The sequence below is a fragment of the Microtus pennsylvanicus genome, unplaced genomic scaffold (genome assembly GCF_037038515.1).
Source record: "Microtus pennsylvanicus isolate mMicPen1 unplaced genomic scaffold, mMicPen1.hap1 Scaffold_48, whole genome shotgun sequence".
NCBI classification, from domain to species: domain Eukaryota; kingdom Metazoa; phylum Chordata; class Mammalia; order Rodentia; family Cricetidae; genus Microtus; species Microtus pennsylvanicus.
In genome coordinates this window covers 230,932-250,320 of record NW_027460982.1, presented here as the reverse complement: position 1 = coordinate 250,320, position 19,389 = coordinate 230,932, and the positions used below count along the sequence as shown (strand labels likewise).

Here is a 19,389-nt window from a genome sequence, read left to right as displayed (position 1 = left end):
TAGATCTCAGTGGAAATCCACCTGCTGCAGCCAGCACAGCCTGGATAGCCAAGACTGGTGGGGGGGGGTGCCGGGATTGAGACACAGAGGCTTCTTTTCAGGTGCAAGAACAGCAACCTTTATTTTGCCCAGCAACTTTTTATACCTCCATTCCTTCTGTGGAGACCCTCCGGCCAGAAAGAACAACACAAACATCCTTGTCAATTACAGACCACAAGGAAGTTCCCCTGTGGGTCGGGGGAGGGGGAGTGAGGGCAGCTAGATCACAACAACTAGGGACCCTGTACAAAGTTATATGTGGAAGACAATCAAGGCAGTCCTAGGTATCTGGAAAATGCCACATGCCCACAGATTATAGATTGCCTTTTGGGCAAATTGCTACAGTAGGTACTTTAACCACTGAGGGTAAGATAGACACAACCAGTTGAGCCTCCATAGCCAACCCAGGATGATGGCCAGCCACAGGCCAATGTTAGTAAGCAGGAGTGTCAGACTGGGAACCAGCCTATTCTCAGTACTACTCAGAACAAACAAGAAAATCAACTATCGTTATCACAACCCATGTCCAAAAGGCAAGGCATCTGGGTAGAGAAACTCCTCTCGACCAGAGGAAACTAGACACAGTAGAAGGAACCTAACATCAATAGGACTTGGGGAGATTGGAGTAGGAGGCTCAGGCTCTTTAACTACTTCCTCCTGCCTGTTCACTGTCACCAGGTATCTTCATGGCTCTGAGTCCTTGGTATGAAGCTGTCTGGTGCCCCTTGTTTGGTTGCTGTGGGGGAACCAACAAACATCCAGACCTACAGCTTCTTCCCTACATAGATCTGGTTGTCCTAGAACTTGTTGTGTAGACCAGACTGGTCTCATAGACCAAGTGTTGGGATTAAAGGCATTCCCTATCAGTGTATACTGTTTAAACCAGGGATTTTGCCTACTTTCCTTCCCACAGAAGTTACTACATATATCTGAGCATCCTGTGTCCTCATAGGATCCCTCCTCTGGTAAGGCAGTCTCAGAGTACATCCTTCACACCCCCATGGTACCCTCCTATGGACACTAACTCTCTTAAATCCTCTCTTTGGAACTTCTAAACTGGTAACCCTGATGTTCTGAGAGGTAGTTTGGGTCACAGACAAGCATGTCCAAGCCCAGCTGCCCTCACACTGGGAAGGAAAAGGTAAGACAATTAGTCCTCCTAGGGCCTGAATCCAGCACTTTGTACTAGGGACCAGTCAACAGCTAAGATTCCTCACCAGTTACTATCTCTACCCCCACAGAGACAAATCTCATAACCAGTCCCCACAGAGAGTGAGGATGTGGCTGTGCAGATGCCAGAATGGAAGGTAAGTGGCACAGGTGTGAATCAGAACTGGTTATCTCTTTATTTTTTGGAAAGTAAGTTGTTTGCATTAACAAAACTACTTCTGCCAATGTGGGCTGACAAACCACATGCTAGGATCCAAGAAAAGTTACCCTGAGACACTGTCCTGGCACTGCTAGCTTATAGGCAAGAGACAGCCACCAAAGTCAAGGGCTCAGTAACAGTACAAAAAAATAACAAGAGTAAGTTCACTGCTTTTTCTTACTACGTTTGAAACATAATAGTCAATACTATAAAACGAGGAAGTGTCACATAAGAAGTGTTAACCCTACAGCAAATACAACTTGTAAATACTCCATACATTTTATATACATAAACATTAACTGGGGCTTGGTCTATGGGATTCTTGGCCCATCATGTCTGAGGCCTCCAATTCCTGGGTTGGGTTGGGGGTAGCAGGTTGTGGATGAACAGTTATCTCTAAGGAACTGGGGCTCCTGGTATCCTCATCACCTGGCAAGCTCTGCTCAAAAGGCACTGATAGGTCCAGGTATACCTGTTGGTAGAAAAGGTCATAGGACTATGTTAGTTTGCATCCCCTTGATCCCACGGCCATCTATGTTCAGGCTGGCCCTTGAAGGCCAACCCCATTACTGGAACTTGGAGGAGCATCCCGCCCAGGAATCAGAGAAGGCAGAGAGGGCAGGACTGAGTGGTACTTACGTGGGTTGATGTCACAGTGAGGATGCCATCTAAATCCTCTACCAGAAGCTTGAAGGTGGGCCTCTGTGAAGGCACTGCATGCCAACATTCCCGCATGATCCCATACCTGTGGCAAATATGACTGTGGTTTCTTGGCCTGTTGTCCATCCCTACCTCACCCAAGGCTACCAGCCTCCTATCAGGAGCCCTGGTAGGAAACCAGCCACTCCCAGGGACTAGTTAGAGGAGTGCACAAGGAATGCTTTGCTCACAGGTCATGTGTGCAGTTGGCAGGCTTGTGCATGCGGTAGCCATCTTTCAATAGTTTGAAAAGCTCTTCCACTGGGATGCCGGGATATGGTGTGCCCCCCAGTGTAAAGATCTCCCAGAGCAGGACTCCAAAGGACCACCTGTATGGGAGTGAGGGCAGAGGCCTGTTATTCCTGGTCAATTACTGTAACAGTTTTACAACAGGACAGGTTACCAATGGGCAAGGAGGAGTGTGTGGATGAGAGACATGGCAGGGATATGCTGTTGTCTACAGCCTAAAGGCTGTGATAGGTGTGACTTGGGTCTTGCTATCCCCATCCTATGTTAGGACACATACACATCACTCTGGTGGGTGTAGACTCCGTCAAACAGCGACTCTGGTGCCATCCACTTCACAGGTAGCCGGCCCTAGGCAGAGGGAGAGTTGTTGGCTGTCAGGTGTTCCCTGGTGGAGCACAGCACCCCAACCACCCTGTAATGGGGCTCACATATGTGGTCTTCTTGTAGCATTCCAGATTGTGCACATCACGGGCCAGGCCAAAATCTGCAATCTTCATCACATTGTCCTCAGTCACCAACACGTTTCTGGCAGCCAAGTCTCTGTGAATACACTGAGGAGGCATGAAAGGAACCTGTGCTAAACTGACACCTCCCTAGCCTAAGCAAGCTTGATATCCACTCTTCCACTCAGGAAGACCCTACCTCACCTGTGCCCCAGCTCTGCTCACCTTCTGAGAAGCCAGGTACTCCATACCTCTGGCCACCTGATAGGCACAGGACACTAGATCTTTGCGGGTAAGCTGTTTTTCTGGCAGCCTGGAGGCACCATAGTATTCCATGCTTAGGGGCCTTTGTGCCCGCAGGAACTCCCGGAGGTTACCCTTGGCGGCATACTCCATCAGCACATACAATGGCCCTGGAAGTACAGATACCTCGGAGATGTTGTGTGACTCAGGGGCCCCCATCTAACTGTCCACCCACCTGCTGTACTTACCACCCTGTGTGCAGGCCCCCAGCAGGTTGATAATGTTCTTGTGCTTGCCAATAGCTTTCATCATCTCCATCTCAGACACCAGGTCCAACAAGTCCTGGTCATTGGCATCATCTGTGTTGAAAGTGGGAATGTCAGGTGGTGGCCCTGCAGCCCCCACTGCCCTGTGCTACTTCTCTCCCTCCTCACCTTTCAGCATTTTCACAGCCACAGTGACAGGCTTGTCAGTGTTGTCCATGTTAAAGCCTCTGCCATAAAAACCTGGCCAAAGCAGCCTTCTCCTAGAGAATTACCAAGTGTCAGCCTGTCCGAAGAAGCAGAGGCAGTGAGTATGTGCCCAGGACCCCCAGCCCTCATGGCCCTGTGCCACTGCATCCATAGCTGGCAATTGGGCTCTTGCTCATGAAGACAGAGTAACCCAAGTCTCACCCCGGACCCCACCTCCAACAGACCTCTGCCTGGTAGCCATCTAGCCCCCAGCCACAGAACCTCCTCCAAGTATACATAAAACCCCACCAGCACTGACCGAGTTCTAGATATTTCCCACTTTGGGTCGGCTGGCAGCTCAAGCTCAGAAATACTGGCCATTACAGTATGTTCTCTTGAAACTGGGTGGACGATGTGGACCAAGGGTATATCAGAGTTCATGGAGGTCACCTGCTTGGATCATTAGGGATAGGTTGGTGCCAGACAATGGATGCTGGGCATTGGGAAAGGGTTGAGGTGGTGTAACTTCCAGGAGTAGCAAGGTCAAGTCCATGTGAGGCAGTATGTAGGGCCAAGAAGAGGGATGCTCAAACAGTGGTTACTGAAGACTCAAAGTTGTTTTGAGTAATGTGGGATCCATGTGGAGAATAGGAATAGGGAAGGGTCAGCTCATCTGACTGCAGAGAAATGAGTACCAAGCAGGCCTCAGGTAAGGCTGGGACTTTAGGAGATTCAAGGTACAACAGAGAGATCAAAACTTGTTATCTACTTTAAGTTACCTGTTGCTCAGGTGTGAAGCAGAAGCTATTGTCAACATTGGGAGACCTCAGGTTCTTTCTTGAGACTCTACGCAGGTAGCAGAGTGTCACAGTTGCAGTCAAGATTAAGATGGAGAAGCCCACCCAGAAGCTGATGGTGCCTGCAGATAACCTGCCAGCCGCACTACTCTCTGCCAGCTCTCTCTCAGCTGCAAAGACATAAATGTTGATGCCTCATCCAGCCTTGTGGGACTTCCCATTGCCCTGAGCTCTAGGTACCTGTTGGGGAGCAAAGTTACTGGGATACTCAGAGTTTGGTGACCTACATCCCCAACTCACATTGGTAGTCCAAAACATCTATGAGTCAGCAGGGACCAGACTCAGGAGAGAAGCCTGGCAGAGCCAGAAGCATCCACACCACCACCAAGGCTCCCAGGAGATCCCAGAGCCTCAAGGCTAGACTATGGAAATCCAACTAGAGGATTGTGGGGGAGGCCTTTGCAAGATCAAGATGAGGAAGGGTGACACTCCCATACCAAGCACAAGGCCAGGGTGGTTACCACAGGATGGACTGCAGTAAGTCACAGTGCACCCTGCTGTCCCTGTCCCTGGCAGCTTTGTTATGTTCTGAGCTCGCACCATAAGAGGGCAGATGGAGCACCAGCACCAGCAGCAGCAGCAGCAGCAAATACCTGGCAGTACCTCCAGCCATGCAGAGTGATGGGAAAATCCGAAATAATTGCCTGCCAGACAGGTGTACTCCCCTGAGTCCTCAAAGGTGATATTGCGCAAAGACAGAACTTCTAGCTCCTTGTTGCTTGTGTTAATGCCTGATGTCTACAAAGAGAGAACAGAAATCAATAGGCAAGCACCAGCACGTCCCTTTGGGTACCACAGCACAGTCCACATGGAGATGATCAGACAGGCTTCAAGGAAAATGCCGCCTCTGCTACCACCTTGACAACTACAGCTCTACCACTGCAATGGATGCTGAACCAAGGCACGGAGCCTGAAACCAGTCCCTCTGTTGGTGGATAGTTCCCTGTCCCAAGGCAAGCATCGGGCACTTGGGCAGCATGGTACCACAAAGAAGCAACATGCAGGGTTAGTACAGAAAAAAAAGATGGGCAGACAGATGTATGGAGAGAAAACCAGAGGAAATCAGTGTCAGCCAGAGAATGGTGGAAAGTCGATGTTCTGAAGCAGCACAGGGCTCAGCCCCTGGAAGGTTCTGAAAACTTCTAAGCAAGAGAACAGCACAGACCTGAGGGGCTTTGAAGGAGATAGGAAGTCAGTGCTGGCTGGGAGCTACCAGTATTATCAAGGCATCAGAAACAGAAGATGAGTCAGAGGTGGGTCAGTTATCACCTACTTGAGGACTGTGAACATACCACCAAAATGCCTTCTCAGCCATGCTTATGAAATTGATGGCTCAACAAATGTACTTGCCCCATCCCATTCTGACACACTGAAAGATAAAGGTGTGTATCTGCCTTCAGATTGTCACTGATCCAGGATATCTCTAGAAGACAATGAGGACAAGACAGGGCAACGGAGATGCCAAAGAATGGGTTGGGGGAGGAAGCATTGGAAAGCTGCCTGAAGCGAGGCACATAATGGCAGTGATGGGAGTGGTTTCAAAGACTGGCCTCCTTCATGTCCACTCTCCCTACACACACACACACACACACACACACACACACACAGAGAGAGAGAGAGAGAGAGAGAGAGAGAGAGAGAGAGAGAGAGAGAGAGAAACACATAGACAGACAAAGAGAGAGAAACACACAGACAAAGAGAGAGAAACACACACAGAGAAAGAGAGCACACACACAGAGAGAAACACAGACAAAGAGAGAAAACCACATACAGAGATAGAGAGAGAAAGAGAGAGAGAGAGAGAGAGAGAGAGAGAGAGAGAGAGAGAGAAAGGGAACCCATACTCTTCAAATCTTCATCCCAAGGGTCATATCACATCAGCCTGTGCTCACGAAACCACACACCCACAGTGGGAGCTACACTGGACATGGCCCTAGTGGTCTCTCTCAAAGCCAGGATACCAACTCCTGCCAAAACCTGTTCTTCTCTCCATCAGACCTCCAAGTCTCTCTTTCCTGTGTTGCAAAGCCCAACACTCTCTCTCTCTCTCTCTCTCTCTCTCTCTCTCTCTCTCTCTCTCGGCCCCCACCTGAGGCTATGAAGCAAAGCTACAGGCAGAGGGAGGCAGGAAGAGTCCGTCAAGGCAGGGTGGAGCTAGTGCTACAGTGAAGGCAGCTGGAGAGTAGACAGCCAGTACTCTGATGTCAGAGGGTACTAGTACAGCAGACATCCCCCTGAGCCACCACAGCTATCACCCAGAGAAGCCTTCTGTAGGCCCAAGCCTCAGAGCAAACAGAGAAACAAGTCCTACGGGAGGGCACAAGTAACACAAAGCCTGCCTGGAGCTCAGAACAGGTGATCAGTTCTGAGACTCAGGTGCCCCTTCCCAGAAACCCCAACACGTGGGTCCCAGTCCCAAGGTATTCCTCAGCTGAAGAGGGACTTAAGGACCAGGGCAAGGCACTTCCAGCTAACCCATCCACCCAACCAGATGCCAACAACAGAGCCCACCTTGAGTACGATGACATAGGGCTTGCCATCCGGGCCTGTCTTGCTGCCATTCACCTCAACATGCTTCAGCCACTGGATGTGTGGTTGGGCATCACTGTACACCTTGCAGTGGAACTCTACATCACTTCCTAGGGTGGCTGTCTGGTTTTCTGGCAGCCCAGCCTGCAAAATGGGCCGATGTGGGAAGCGCTCTGTAAGACACAGACAGTCGGTGCAGTGGGTCCAATGGCCTGAGGCTGACCTGCTTTAGTCACCCAGCCTGGCTCTTACCCAGTACATCCAGTGTGTAAGTCTGCTGGATGCTCCCAAACTTGTTCTGAACCACGCAGGTATAGTAGCCACTATCAGAAGGCACCACACTTTCCATGACCAGGCTCCAGTGCCGGTGCCTAAGCTGCAGGTAAAATTAGTAGGTGAGTGACTGTGGATGCCCAAAAATGTGAACCTGTTTTCATCCTGACAGATAGTTAGGCTATGCAAACATACTTCTGCTCTTTATTTTGTAATATAAGGTTACCTAGGAAGTGACTGCTTTCAGGATACTTGGTCTAGAGTGGCTTCGCTACTTAAACAACAAAAAGCTAATGACTTGATACCTCAAAATGTTAAAGTAATTAACTGTTGTACCTGTAGTTCGTATCAAGTTAAGGAAGACTTTTGTTGCCTTCTTCTCCTTTTGTATTTGGATATAAACATATAAGGAAAACTAAACAGGGAAAATTTCAGTATTCACTGGAATGCCCTCCTGGTACTTTTCTATGGTTTCAGTTTTATTACTTTTCACTTTACTTCCATTTCTAAAATCTCATGCCCCTACCCTGGCAAGAGGTATTTTTGTCGAGGCTGGTCTATGACAAATGATATGGGCTATACCCTCTGAATCCAGGCCCTACCTATCTGTGCCCCTTTTCCAGACTTACCTTGATGCCCCCCATGCGATGCTCCCCTCGGAATTCCTTGCCATTCTTCAGCCAGGAGATGGAGGGGGTGGGGTTGCCAGCAGCTGCACAGTGGAAGCGTACCGTGCTGGTGGCTGGCACAGCCAGCAATTTCATATCCATACGGTCTGGCAGAGTCCAGTAAGGGGCCCCTGATGGCAGAAATGCTCATAAATAACAGCATGATCAGTACACCCTTGCAAAGCTCCCCTGCCAGCACACCCTCAAGCTTCATCCCTCATCTGTATTGAGACTCCTTTGCTTTGTCTGAACACTGCATCCACAGCTGTCCCACTCTCAGTCTTGTATTCTCTTCTCTCCATCTGAGGCAGGCTCACAGGTATAGGGACCCAGGAAGTAGAACCCAGTAGGATGTAGATCCTGGGAAGCAACTAGGCCAGGTCATTCCACCAGTACACCAAACCTGAGTCAGCCTGTATAGTGCCCAGTGAAGGCAGGTACCCTTCAGGTCATGCTTCCCCTCCACTGAATTCCCTCCTTCCTCTTGGGTGGGTGGAGGATGCTGTGGTGGACTATCAATTTAAGATGTGTTACATCTTTATATGTTGTGGAACAATTGTTTCATGACGCAAAGATGTGTTTCACTTTTTTATGTTGTATTTGCTTAGCTTGGTGAAGCTGTGTTACTCTGTCTGGTCTAATAAAGAGCTAAATGACCAGGGCAAGAGAGGGATATAGGCAGGGCTCGCAGGCAGAGAGGATAAAGAGAAGGAGAAAGTTTAAGAAGGAACAAGAAAAGAAAGAGGAGGATGCAAAGACCCAGTCACCCAGCTACACAGTAAGCCACAAAGTAAGAAGAAAGGTATATAGAATAAAGATAAAACCCCAGAAGCAAAGTGTAGATGGGATAATGTAAGTTAAGAAAAGTTGGCTAGAAATAAGCCACGTCAAGGTCATACAATCATAAGTAATATGTGTCCGTGTGTTTATTTGGGAGCTGGGCGGTGGGCTCCCAAAGAGTAGAACAAAAACAACCAGCAACAGGATGCCATATGTTTGGACTCATGAGGAAGCTGAGGGAGGCAACAAATTTCCAAAACAGAGAACAAAGGCCGGGGCAGGGTCTTCCACAGTGACTCAATCAGAGGGCCCTATGCATCTCTGGGAGGAGGAACTGACATGTGAAATAGGAGAAAAGTGTGCAGACACTGGAGAGGTGTCCCTCCTAGCTCTGAATTGCCCACCCAGGCTCCAAATTTGGCCAGTAGGCTTGAGAGAAGAGTGCCACAATGGGAGACTACAGCAACTTTATGGTGCCCAATGCCAGGTAAGGTCAAGAAAGTGACCCTTCAGGCACCTTACCTAAGTGTTTATGGTGCAAAAACACTAAATACAACCTGGGAAGTCCAGGATGACAGAAGAAAACAGGAAATTACAAACACATTGGTAATTGTTGGGGCAGAAGCTAGAGACCAACTGGGTTAGAAATTCTGCTTTGAACAACCTGATAGCCAAAGTTGAAAGGGAGAATGATAAACTGACCCACTTCTCAGGACTACTACCTTTTTTTGGCTTCAGTCCTAGAATCTAAGTCCATTTTTATGAGGGTTGTGAAACCTCAAACAAGTCCCTATACCTGCTCTCTTCACCCGCACACACTCATAAGACTCATTACCCTGTTTTCTCATTAAGTTTGTCTCTCTGATTCCTCTCAGACCCTTGTGCACTCTACCCCAGAAGGTTCTAGGTGGTCTGAGGACTCAGTTAACACCAACCTAGTCTCAGAGTCATAACCACTCCGCATAAGATGTCTGGACCCATGATGTTCTCCCTCCCTCTCCCTCTCTCCCTCTCTCCCTCTCTCTCTCTCTCTCTCTCTCTCTCTCTCTCTCTCTCTCTCTCTCTCTCTGCCCAGACCCTGAATTTCCTGTAAACAACTTGTTATGCTTGCAGCTGCTCTGTCTGAGCAAAACAACTTGTTTTTACTGTGTTTGTAGCTGCTCTGAGCATGAGACCCTCAGGAGTTCCTGATGGAAGGAGAGTGGTTTCTGGTGGGTTTGCCTGGGGCATGGCTATCAGTTAATGAGCCATATATAAGTGGTTCTGGTACACAATAAAAGGACATTCTTGTTTCAAGGATGACCCATGTCTCTGTGTGTCTTTGTGTGTTTAAATCTTCAGGTTCTTGCCTGGCTCATGGATGGTCCTTTAGTGCAGGCTCCACAATACAGGTGCAGTATAATAGTACACGTTGTACTACAGATGGTACCTCTCCCTCTCTCTCTCTCTCTCTCTCTCTCTCTCTCTCTCTCTCTCTCTCTCTCTCTCTCTTTCTCTCTCTCTCTCTCTCCCACAATGGTTCTAGGCCATACCATGGGCACTGCCATGTGCCCTCATATACTCACACCAAATCTATGATGCCCCCTTTACAATGTATGCCTCAGCATGGCACTGCTCCCCTCCTGCTGGTCTGCAGCAACAGCCACTAGGTCTGTGAATCTGCTGTCAGACAATGGTTTCTACCCTGTCACTTGTATTTTAATAAAATGCTGATTGGCCAGTAGCCAGGAAGGAAGTATAGGCAGGACAACTGGACAGGAAGTAGAGGTGGGTCAATGAGAACAGAATTCTGGGAAGTGGAAAGCTCTTTCTGCCATCCTGGCCCTGCCACAGAAGAAGCAAGATGTGAATGCCTCTCTGTAAATGGTACTGAGCCATGTAGCTAACACAGATAAGAATAATGGACTAATATAAGTTATGAGTTAATAAGAAGCCTGAGCTAATGGGCCAATCAATTTATAACTAATGTAGACCTCTGTTTGATTTCTTTGGGACTTAATGATTGTGGGAACCAGGCAGGAAAGAAACCCAGACAACATGAATCCCTGGATCTATGTCCTCGTCAGTGGCAACCTGAGCTCCTTGCCTGGTTTACTCATATTCCTTCCCACCAGAACTTACCAAAATCCCTGCAGAGTAGCCCTGCCTCCTCACTGCCCCTGGGGCACTGTCTACCTGTAGCAGTGCCCCTAAACAACAAGACTACAGGAAGGAAGCAGCCTGATACTGACCAGGTCAGTGTGCCTAGGCTCTGATCTTACCTATGTCTTCAGCCACGTTCTCACCATCTTCTTCATCTCCTGAGGATGGAGCATCTGCAATAGTTATAAGCAAGCAGTGGTCCTGTGACACTCCTACATCCAGAGACCTGCTGCTCCCTATTTTGAGAGTACACTGCTCTCCATCTTTAGGGATCACTGCTCCCTGCCTTTGCAAGGCCATTCATTCAAATAGCACAGAATTGGGGGCACCCCCCTGTGATGTGGGGAACTAAGCCAGCAACACTCTTGAGCCAGGGATACTGGAACCATGCTGCCTTGGACTGCCCTGACCTCCCTAGCTATGCAGCTGCTCAACACAGTTGTCAGCCCCAGCCACCAAGAACTTACCTGTCACATGCACAGTGAAGCGGCACAGGACATCCTGAGTGAGCTGCTGCTGGCACATGTAGACCCCGGCATCGTCATGGGAGATGTTCAGCACTTGTAACCTCTGGGGCCCCACCAGGATGCGGTGGGAAGCTATCAGCTCTGTGTCATCCTTAGACCAGACAGTGCAGCCTGTGCCGGCACCTCTAGGCACAGAGCAGAACAGCTCCATGGTGTCCCCGCAGCCAAAGACCACTTGCTCTTGCTGGTTAGGCCCAGGGCCTGGGGCCTCTGTGGATGAAATGGAAAGCTGTGAAACAGATTCTTCAAAGTAGCATGCTGAAGGCCCATACTTTGCTTTGCAAACTAGCAAAGCTATGGCAGGCAAGTGAGAGGCATGCTCCTGGGGCTTGGGGTTCTGCCAGACAATGTTCAAACCAGGAGTAGGCAGACTATTTTAGTAAGAGCCCAGGGGTGTCAGTACCTCAACTCTGTTAGTGGTGTGTGTTAAGGTTTCTGTCTCTGTCCTGGAGGAGGAAGCTGTCTTCCAGGGATGATATGGAAGAGACACAGCTGCTTAGGACCAGCCTAGATTGGATTCACACATTAGAGGGTAGGAGCGTGATGATTAGAATTATTAAGCAAAGAGAAACAGAGATGAGAGAGAAATAAAAGATAAAACACAGAACTGCATCAGGAGGGAAATTTAGTGAATACTGAGCCACCCCTTTATTTTCCATATATCTTTTCATACCCCACTCCAAAGAGGTAAAGGAGGAGACAACAGACTTCATCAACAAGGTAAAACAAATAAACAGAGCACCTCTGATCTTTGGTCAAGATGAAGCTGATACACCTCTGTACTTAAAATACCAATTAACCACTCTAGGTCAGGACCACTTGTTTTGTAGTCACTTGTTGTCAACAACTTTGAAAAAGCAAAACAAGCCCAAACTCTCTGACCTCTAATCAAGGTGGAATGGACTCACATCTGTGTGCCCTGACACACAGCAGCACTCCTAGTAGCTGAAAGATCTGAAAATGTCAAGAAGGTTGGGGGAAGCTCTATGGTACAGCACCTGCCTGGAATGTCTGAAGCTTTAAACTCCTACACCTGGGGTTCCCATTTCACAAATGAGTACCATGGTTTGGCTAGGGGATGTGAGCCAACTGGAGCTAGAATCACAGTCAAGTGGAGACAGCCACCCATCCTGAGAGTTAAGAAACTGGAGTTCTTGGGTGGTTAGACACAGGTAGCCATACACTTCTCCCCTACCCAGATGGTGCCCAGCTCATGAGGAGACCCAAAGGCCTCACACCTAGGGACACACCACCAGCTGGTTATCACACCCAGATTTCCCTGCTAGGACCTAACAATGACCATCACAGGCACAGATGGGCTCGGGCTCCAGGACAGGGGCAGGTAGTCCTGCTGGTCAGACCTCCTTCCTTAGATTCAGATGGACTGGTTAACATGTCACTTGCCATTCTGCAGATGCATAGCCTACATTCAATGCCCAAATGTCCATTCAAACTAAACCAGTACCAGTTCTGCCCATCCCAGAGTCATCCCACCAAGATTCCAACAGCCGGAGAGACTGTCCTCAAAAGTATCCACGAAGCTTGTGTCCCATGGAGCCAGACAGATTTTGTTTGTCCCTGAGTGGGCCTCACAGTAAGGAATCTTCTATCCTGACCTCTAATTCTCCTGCTGCCATGTCCTATGGAGGCAATCCAACGCTGGAAGCTTCCTGAGGCACCAAAGAAGACCAAGAACTGTCTAGTCAGTGGCCTCAGGGCAACCATTACCCAAAACAGTTGTGATTTAGTCTGGGCAAGACAAAAGGTCAAGCTATTCACACAAGTACTCTCATCAGGAGAGTGACTGGGGAAAGACACAGCATTCCACAGGATGGAGAGACAAATGCCTGGATGTATGAGGTGGGGAAGGGAAATGGCCCTGAATCAGCTGAGCTGACATTTGATCTATCTACCTATCCTGTCCACTAGGAGCCAGCACAGCCCAGATACATTTGGGCTCAGGCAACAGCAAATCCAACACTGTGATCCCATTCCAGTGTCACAGGGCCTATAGGAGCTTGTGTTGTGAGTTCCGCAGGTAATAAGGGAAACACAGTGTGGGATGTGGCTTGAGACAACACAGTATATGGTATATGCTGAGGAGAGAGTATCAGATCATGGTCTAATGGAGCCCTCACACCCCCATCAGCCTTGAGACCTTCGAAAACACAGATATTTTAGATTACAATTCATAACACTAGCAAAATTACAGTTAAGAAGTAGCAATAAAAATAATTTGATGGTCAGAGGTTACCATAACATGAGGAACTGTATTAATGGAAAATTAATTAGGATACTTGAAAACCACTGTAGGCTACTCTCTACCCCTATTGAGAACCCAGAACCCAGATTGCCCTGCCTACCAGGGGTGGCCAGTGTGATTGGGGCCTAGCCCTGCTCCAGAACTCTTAGGTCCAGCCAGCTCCTGCTTGGTGATTTATGTTCCAGAGAGAGTCAGCCATGTCTTTGTGTTTTCATTGCCAGGCCCATCTAGTTAAGGAATAGGATGAAGTTTATTGGCTTGTAAACTCCCTGGGTGGGGCAGGGCTGCTGCATTTTCACCAATCCACCTTCATTGCCTGGAGCACAGAGAGGGTTCATGCTTTCCTCTGGACCTAAGATCACTGACATCAGACACAGGGAATAATATCTTCTCCTAAAATTGATATGGTTTCTGTCACTGGCCATTTGGCTCCTGGGGAAGGAAGCACTAATATGCAAGCCGAGGCTCAAAGAGAGTGCTGATTTCCTGACAACTGCTGTCATACCAGCTGAATGGCATGCACACTCAACCTTCCAGTCCACTTCCATTCACCAAAAAAAAGTTCCAGGCCAGGCAGTGGTGGCTCATGCCTTTAATCCCAGAACTTGGGAGGCAGAGGCAGGTAAATTTTTGTGAGTTCAAGCCAAACTTGATCTAAAAGAGCTAGCTTCAAGATAGGCTCCACAGCTGTCTCAGGAAAAAAAAGGAAAAAGTTCCAGGAGAGCCCAGCTGCTGAGTTAGAAAGGTACTTGAGGTACTTGCCCCCACCTGCACCTTCCTAGGAGGCTGAGCTGAGCTGCGGTCAACTGGGTGGAGGAGAGGAGGCCGAGCTGTGCCACCAGGGTACAAAAGCCAAGGTTTAAAGGAGTGACTGTTGGGACATCTGCTCCAGTGGGGAAACAGCTCACCGTGTACTGTGCGGCACCATCAGGCCATTGGCCTGCATTGCCACACCATACCCAGGCACAGTGGGCAGAGGTTAGGAAGAGCCAGTACACATATTTACCTCGGGGAGGTAAAGCCTCAGACTCTGGCTTTGTTTGATGGAATTCAGTGTCCCATCAGACTTTGCTGGCCAGCCAGTCTGTTTAGCTGAGCTGCGATCCTGGGACAAGTGCCCCTCACCTCCCAGAGTGTGGTCTACAGAGGTATGCCTCTGAAAGAGCACCCCGCAAAACACCTACCGGCAAAGAGAGGAGTGGAAGACCTGAAGCTCTCAACATATCATGTGAGACACTGGGTGACAAAAGCTGAGCTTTGGCTGGAGTCCTCCTGCCTACCCCCAAACTCTAGCCTTCATTTTGGCTTAAGATGAGCAAGAACTGTCCTCAGTTCGAAATGGAGCTAGAAACCAACAACAGGCAGTTTTTGTCAACAATGGGAATCATGGAAACCCAGCAAGTGGCACTCTGACTGTTTAAGCTGAGAAGTCTGAGGCTCCCTGTCACAGTGATCCATTCTATTGGGTGCCTTACACTTGGGTAGTGATCCTGAGACTCAAGATACCTCATACAAGCTGGGCGGTGGTGGCGCACGCCTTTAATCCCAGCACTCGGGAGGCAGAGGCAGGCGGATCTCTGTGAGTTCGAGACCAGCCTGGTCTACAAGAGCTAGTTACAGGACAGGCTCCAAAACCACAGAGAAACCCTGTCTCGAAAAACCACAAAAAAAAAAGATACCTCATACACTGACACATAGCAATCTATAGATTCGGGAGAAGAACCGAACTCACTGCTCCCCATGGTGCTACTCAACCTGACATCCCCTACTCACTCAGGGGCTATCTGCCATTCCCAAAGCTTCTGACGGCCACCATCATCATCCCACATGTATCCCACCCTGCAGCCAGGCACATTGAGTCAGTCCATACCTGGTAGTTTCCTCACAAGTCTCTGCTCTGTGCTAGGAGGTTGGGAGGCAGCTCTGGTCCCAACCACTATGCATAGCACTAGCAAGCAAGCCAGGACTCCCATGGCTGGAGATGGCAGTGGCATCCTCATGCACAAGGCTCATATGAGGGTGTTACATCCCCAACGCGTAACTTCTGGTCCAGTGTGGGTAGATCCACTCTGGAGAGTCTGTGGGAGGAGACCAGCAAGTTTATCTGAGCAGGTGTGGTGGGAGGGGTCTAGGGGGTGGGGGAAGGGGATGAGGAAGACAGGAGGGCCTCAAGTACCTGAAAAAGGAAACCAGACCATTCTACCTTCTGTGGTCCCTCTCTTTTCATTCCCTCCACAGAGACAGAGCTCTCCACTATATTTTCTCAAAGTTTTATTTTTTCTTTTGACTACAACTGGTAAAATTAAGGTAAATTTAATTATGATGTTTTGGATCCATTTACTCTTAAACCCTCTCAGCAGTTTTCTAGGATGTTTGTTAAGCAGGCTTTGGGAGACTTCTAACTAAATGTTTCATTGTATTCTTTTTGAAAAGGTTTTCCCCCTCCAGACCCACAGGGACTGGCCTTCCTGAGAAGTAAACAAGTTGTTACTCTTCAGACACATGCAAAACAAGCAATCAAGGCCCCAGGGACCATTATCCCTTGCCACAGCAGAATCATGCCCTCTAGGGTCTCTCTATTCCTCTGCAGTCCCCTGGCCCTCCAGGTATCACTTATGGCAGTCTTGCTCTGTCACCCTCGGACAGTTGGCCCTTGCACCCATCATCCATGTGTGACCCTCAGTGAGACCAGCAGACACGTGCTGCAGAGGGAGACCAGCAGACAAAACTTCCTTTAAGTTAAAAGACTGAAAAACAATGCAAGTTTATTTATAGTAACATTGCCACAAGCATCTTCTTTGACTACCTGAGAGCTGCTACAAAAGGGGATGGCTTGATGGAGTTTTTAAAGGCACAAACCTCAATTGTCTTTACTCCTGGGGTATTTTTGCTATGTGAGAAATTATCCTGTTCTTGTTTTTTAGAGCAAGCAAGGATAAGTGAGATTACAGAAGCAGAATGAGCATCTGGCTAATATTTTAAAATAACAATTATACAGTATGGAACAATTTTGAGAAATGATCCAGGTGGCTCTGGGATCAGTCTTCCCTTTAGATTGCTATTGAGACTCAAATGCTGAGGGTCATGACTTAGGGTTGTAGTCCAGACATCCTGTGGTTAATAATCCTTAGGCTGAGACTCCAATGTTTTTCTTTCTTCACACAACTTAGTTTGACACTCAGTTTGAAATGGAGCTAGTTTTTAACCACTACATGAGTAAACAGACCCAATTTCTGATTTTAGAGTAGCCAGCGTGGGGGTCAGGCAGGTGGGCTCAGCATTTGCACACAGAAGGCTGTAGACAGCCTTCAACACAGGCTGCTGATTTCTTACCCCTCATGCAAAAGGCTGTTAAAACTAGGTCCTGTGTGGCCAGGAGAATATGAAGTCGGCAGTTGTGATAGCTCCTAACAGAACCCTCACTAGTCAGTAGTACTGATGTCTCTAGTTCAAATTCTCAATTTATTCACGTTTGATGACATAAGCAAATGGAGACTTAAGTGAACAGTATCTTTAGAAATTAGGCCTTACTGTCAAGTTGTAAAAGTTTAACAACAGCATAAGTAATAAAATATGATATTTGGGTGGTGTACTATGTGACTTCTTTAGGAACAACTCAATAAGGTGTAGCATATTCCTAGTCCTGGAAATTTGATTTTATAGCATATGATATCTAACTGGAAGTACTGTCTTCCCCATCACATAGTAACCATCTTTAAACATTTTATATATGTGCATATTTCAGGAAACTTCTAGAGTTCCAGTTATCAATAGAGCTTTTCCACCTTGCTGTTTTAGTCAATATTCTATTGCTGTATAAAGACACCATAACCATAACAACTCTTATAAAAGAAAGCATTTAATTGCAGCTTGCTTACACTTTCAGAGGCTTAGTCCATTATCAGTATGGTGGGAAGCATGGTGGCATGCAGGCAGACATGGTGCTGGAGGAGCTGAAAGTTCTACATCTACACCAGCATGGAGCAGGAATAGAGAGTCACTGGGTCTGGACCCCCAGTGACACACTTCCTCTAACAAAGCTGCACCTACTCCAATAAGACTATACCTCCTAATCCTTTCAAAAATGCCACTTCCTGATGTCAAATATAAAATTATATTAGCCTATGGGGGCCATTCTTATTCAAATGACCACACTTCCCATATACCTTCCTTTACTTTGCCCACCCACCTACCTCCTCCATTGAATCTTCCCTTATCCTGTTGTAACACTGATATAGATATGAATAATTTGCATTAGTATAGATTTTGCTTTATTGATAGAGATTTACTGTCAATTTTGTTATATGTATAAATGTTTCTGATGTAACTTTTACTTGATAACTTTTGTTATATGTAATTTCGCTATGTTAAGGTTAAAGCCTTCCTTTTTTTGTTTAAACAGAAAAAGGGGAAGTGATGTGGGAGTGTCATATATCAATCTGTTGATTTCATTGGCTAAGCAATAAAGAAACTGCTAGGCCCATTGGATAGGCCCACCCTTAGGTGGGTGGAGTAAACAGAACAGAATGCCGGGAGGAAGAGGAAGTGAGGTCAGACTCGACAGCTCTCCTCTCCGGAGCAGACGCGAGAGAGACGCCATGCTACCTGCTCCAGGGAAGACGCACGCTATGAAGCTCTGACCCAGGATGGACTTAGGCTAGAATCTTCCCGGTAAGCGCACCTAGGGGCGCTACACAGATGGTTAGAAATGGGCCAGAGCAGTGTTTAAAAGAATACAGTGTCCGTGTAATTATTTGGGGCATAAGCTAGCCGGGCAGGGCAGGCGGCTGGGGTTTTGGGGTCGCAGCCCCGCACCGCCCATATTACTACACTTTATTCAATTTTCTGTTTTTTTAAGAGCCCGTACCCTACCAACCCCTTCATAGATACCTGGCCTCTGTTTATATCCTAAATGAAACACATTTAAAGATAGCATCCATGTATAAAGTGGGAAAAAACACATTGTTTGTCTGTTTTGGTCTTGGTCACCTCACTTAGTAGGATTTTTTTCAATCCATTATTTACCTGCAAATTTTATAATTACATTTTGTTTTCACAGCTGAATAATATCCCATTGTATAAATGGATTATATTTCCATTATCCCTTCCTCTCTTGATAGACATCTAAACTGTTTCCACTTTCTGGAGAGAAAAGCAGTGAACATTGGTGTGCTGATGCAGGTGAGGCTCTTTGTATGTATGTCCAAGAGTTGTAGAGCTGGATTCAGAGGTATATCTATTTTCAACCCTGAGAAGCCTCCTCACTGATTCAGTAGTGGCTGTACCAGTTTACACTCCCACCAGCAATGAATAAGTGTTCCTCTTTCCCCACATCCTCAGAGGCATGCGCTATCATTTCTTTCTTTCATCTGGGCCATTATGGATGGTATAAGATGAAACCTCCAGGTAGTTACAGTTTTTGTTTCCGTGGTGGTTAAGGATGTCAAACCATCTGCTCTATTCACATGCAGTGAACATATATACATACATACAGTGACACACCCATACATGTGAAGTAAAACAACAAATCTTTACAAAATAGTTGAAACAAAAAAAAATGGGACTGGGATGGCAATAAGGCTCTGCAAGTAAAGGTGCTTGTAGCCTGACAACCTGAGTTTGGTCCTCAGAACATTCATGATAAAAGGAAAGAACAAACTCCAGCAAGTTGTTCTTTGTCCTCCAGGACACACCCCTCCAATAAATAAATAAAAATTACCAAACTGCCCAAATCAGTAAAATTCTAACAATGACAAAAACAAATAAATAAATAAACCATTGAAAATTGTGGATCAGATGATCAAATTTCTCTCCCATACCACCTTAAACTGCCCAGAAATCCCTGCAAATCTATTG

General features: G+C 47.4%; 1 protein-coding gene across 1 annotated transcript; it reads right to left on the bottom strand.

The window, feature by feature from the left end:
- Positions 1–1,738: 1,738 nt before the first annotated feature.
- Positions 1,739–15,506, bottom strand: LOC142842285 (fibroblast growth factor receptor 3-like). The gene is given in 19 exon segments (XM_075959108.1): positions 1,739–1,799; positions 1,801–1,880; positions 2,048–2,153; positions 2,299–2,436; positions 2,634–2,704; positions 2,785–2,907; positions 3,025–3,212; positions 3,291–3,401; positions 3,477–3,527; positions 3,530–3,591; positions 3,814–4,019; positions 4,310–4,461; positions 4,945–5,089; positions 6,863–7,053; positions 7,133–7,256; positions 7,783–7,952; positions 10,863–10,916; positions 11,211–11,480; positions 15,404–15,506. Coding segments are annotated over 19 exon segments (2,406 nt in total).
- Between the last annotated feature and the right edge of the window lie 3,883 nt (positions 15,507–19,389).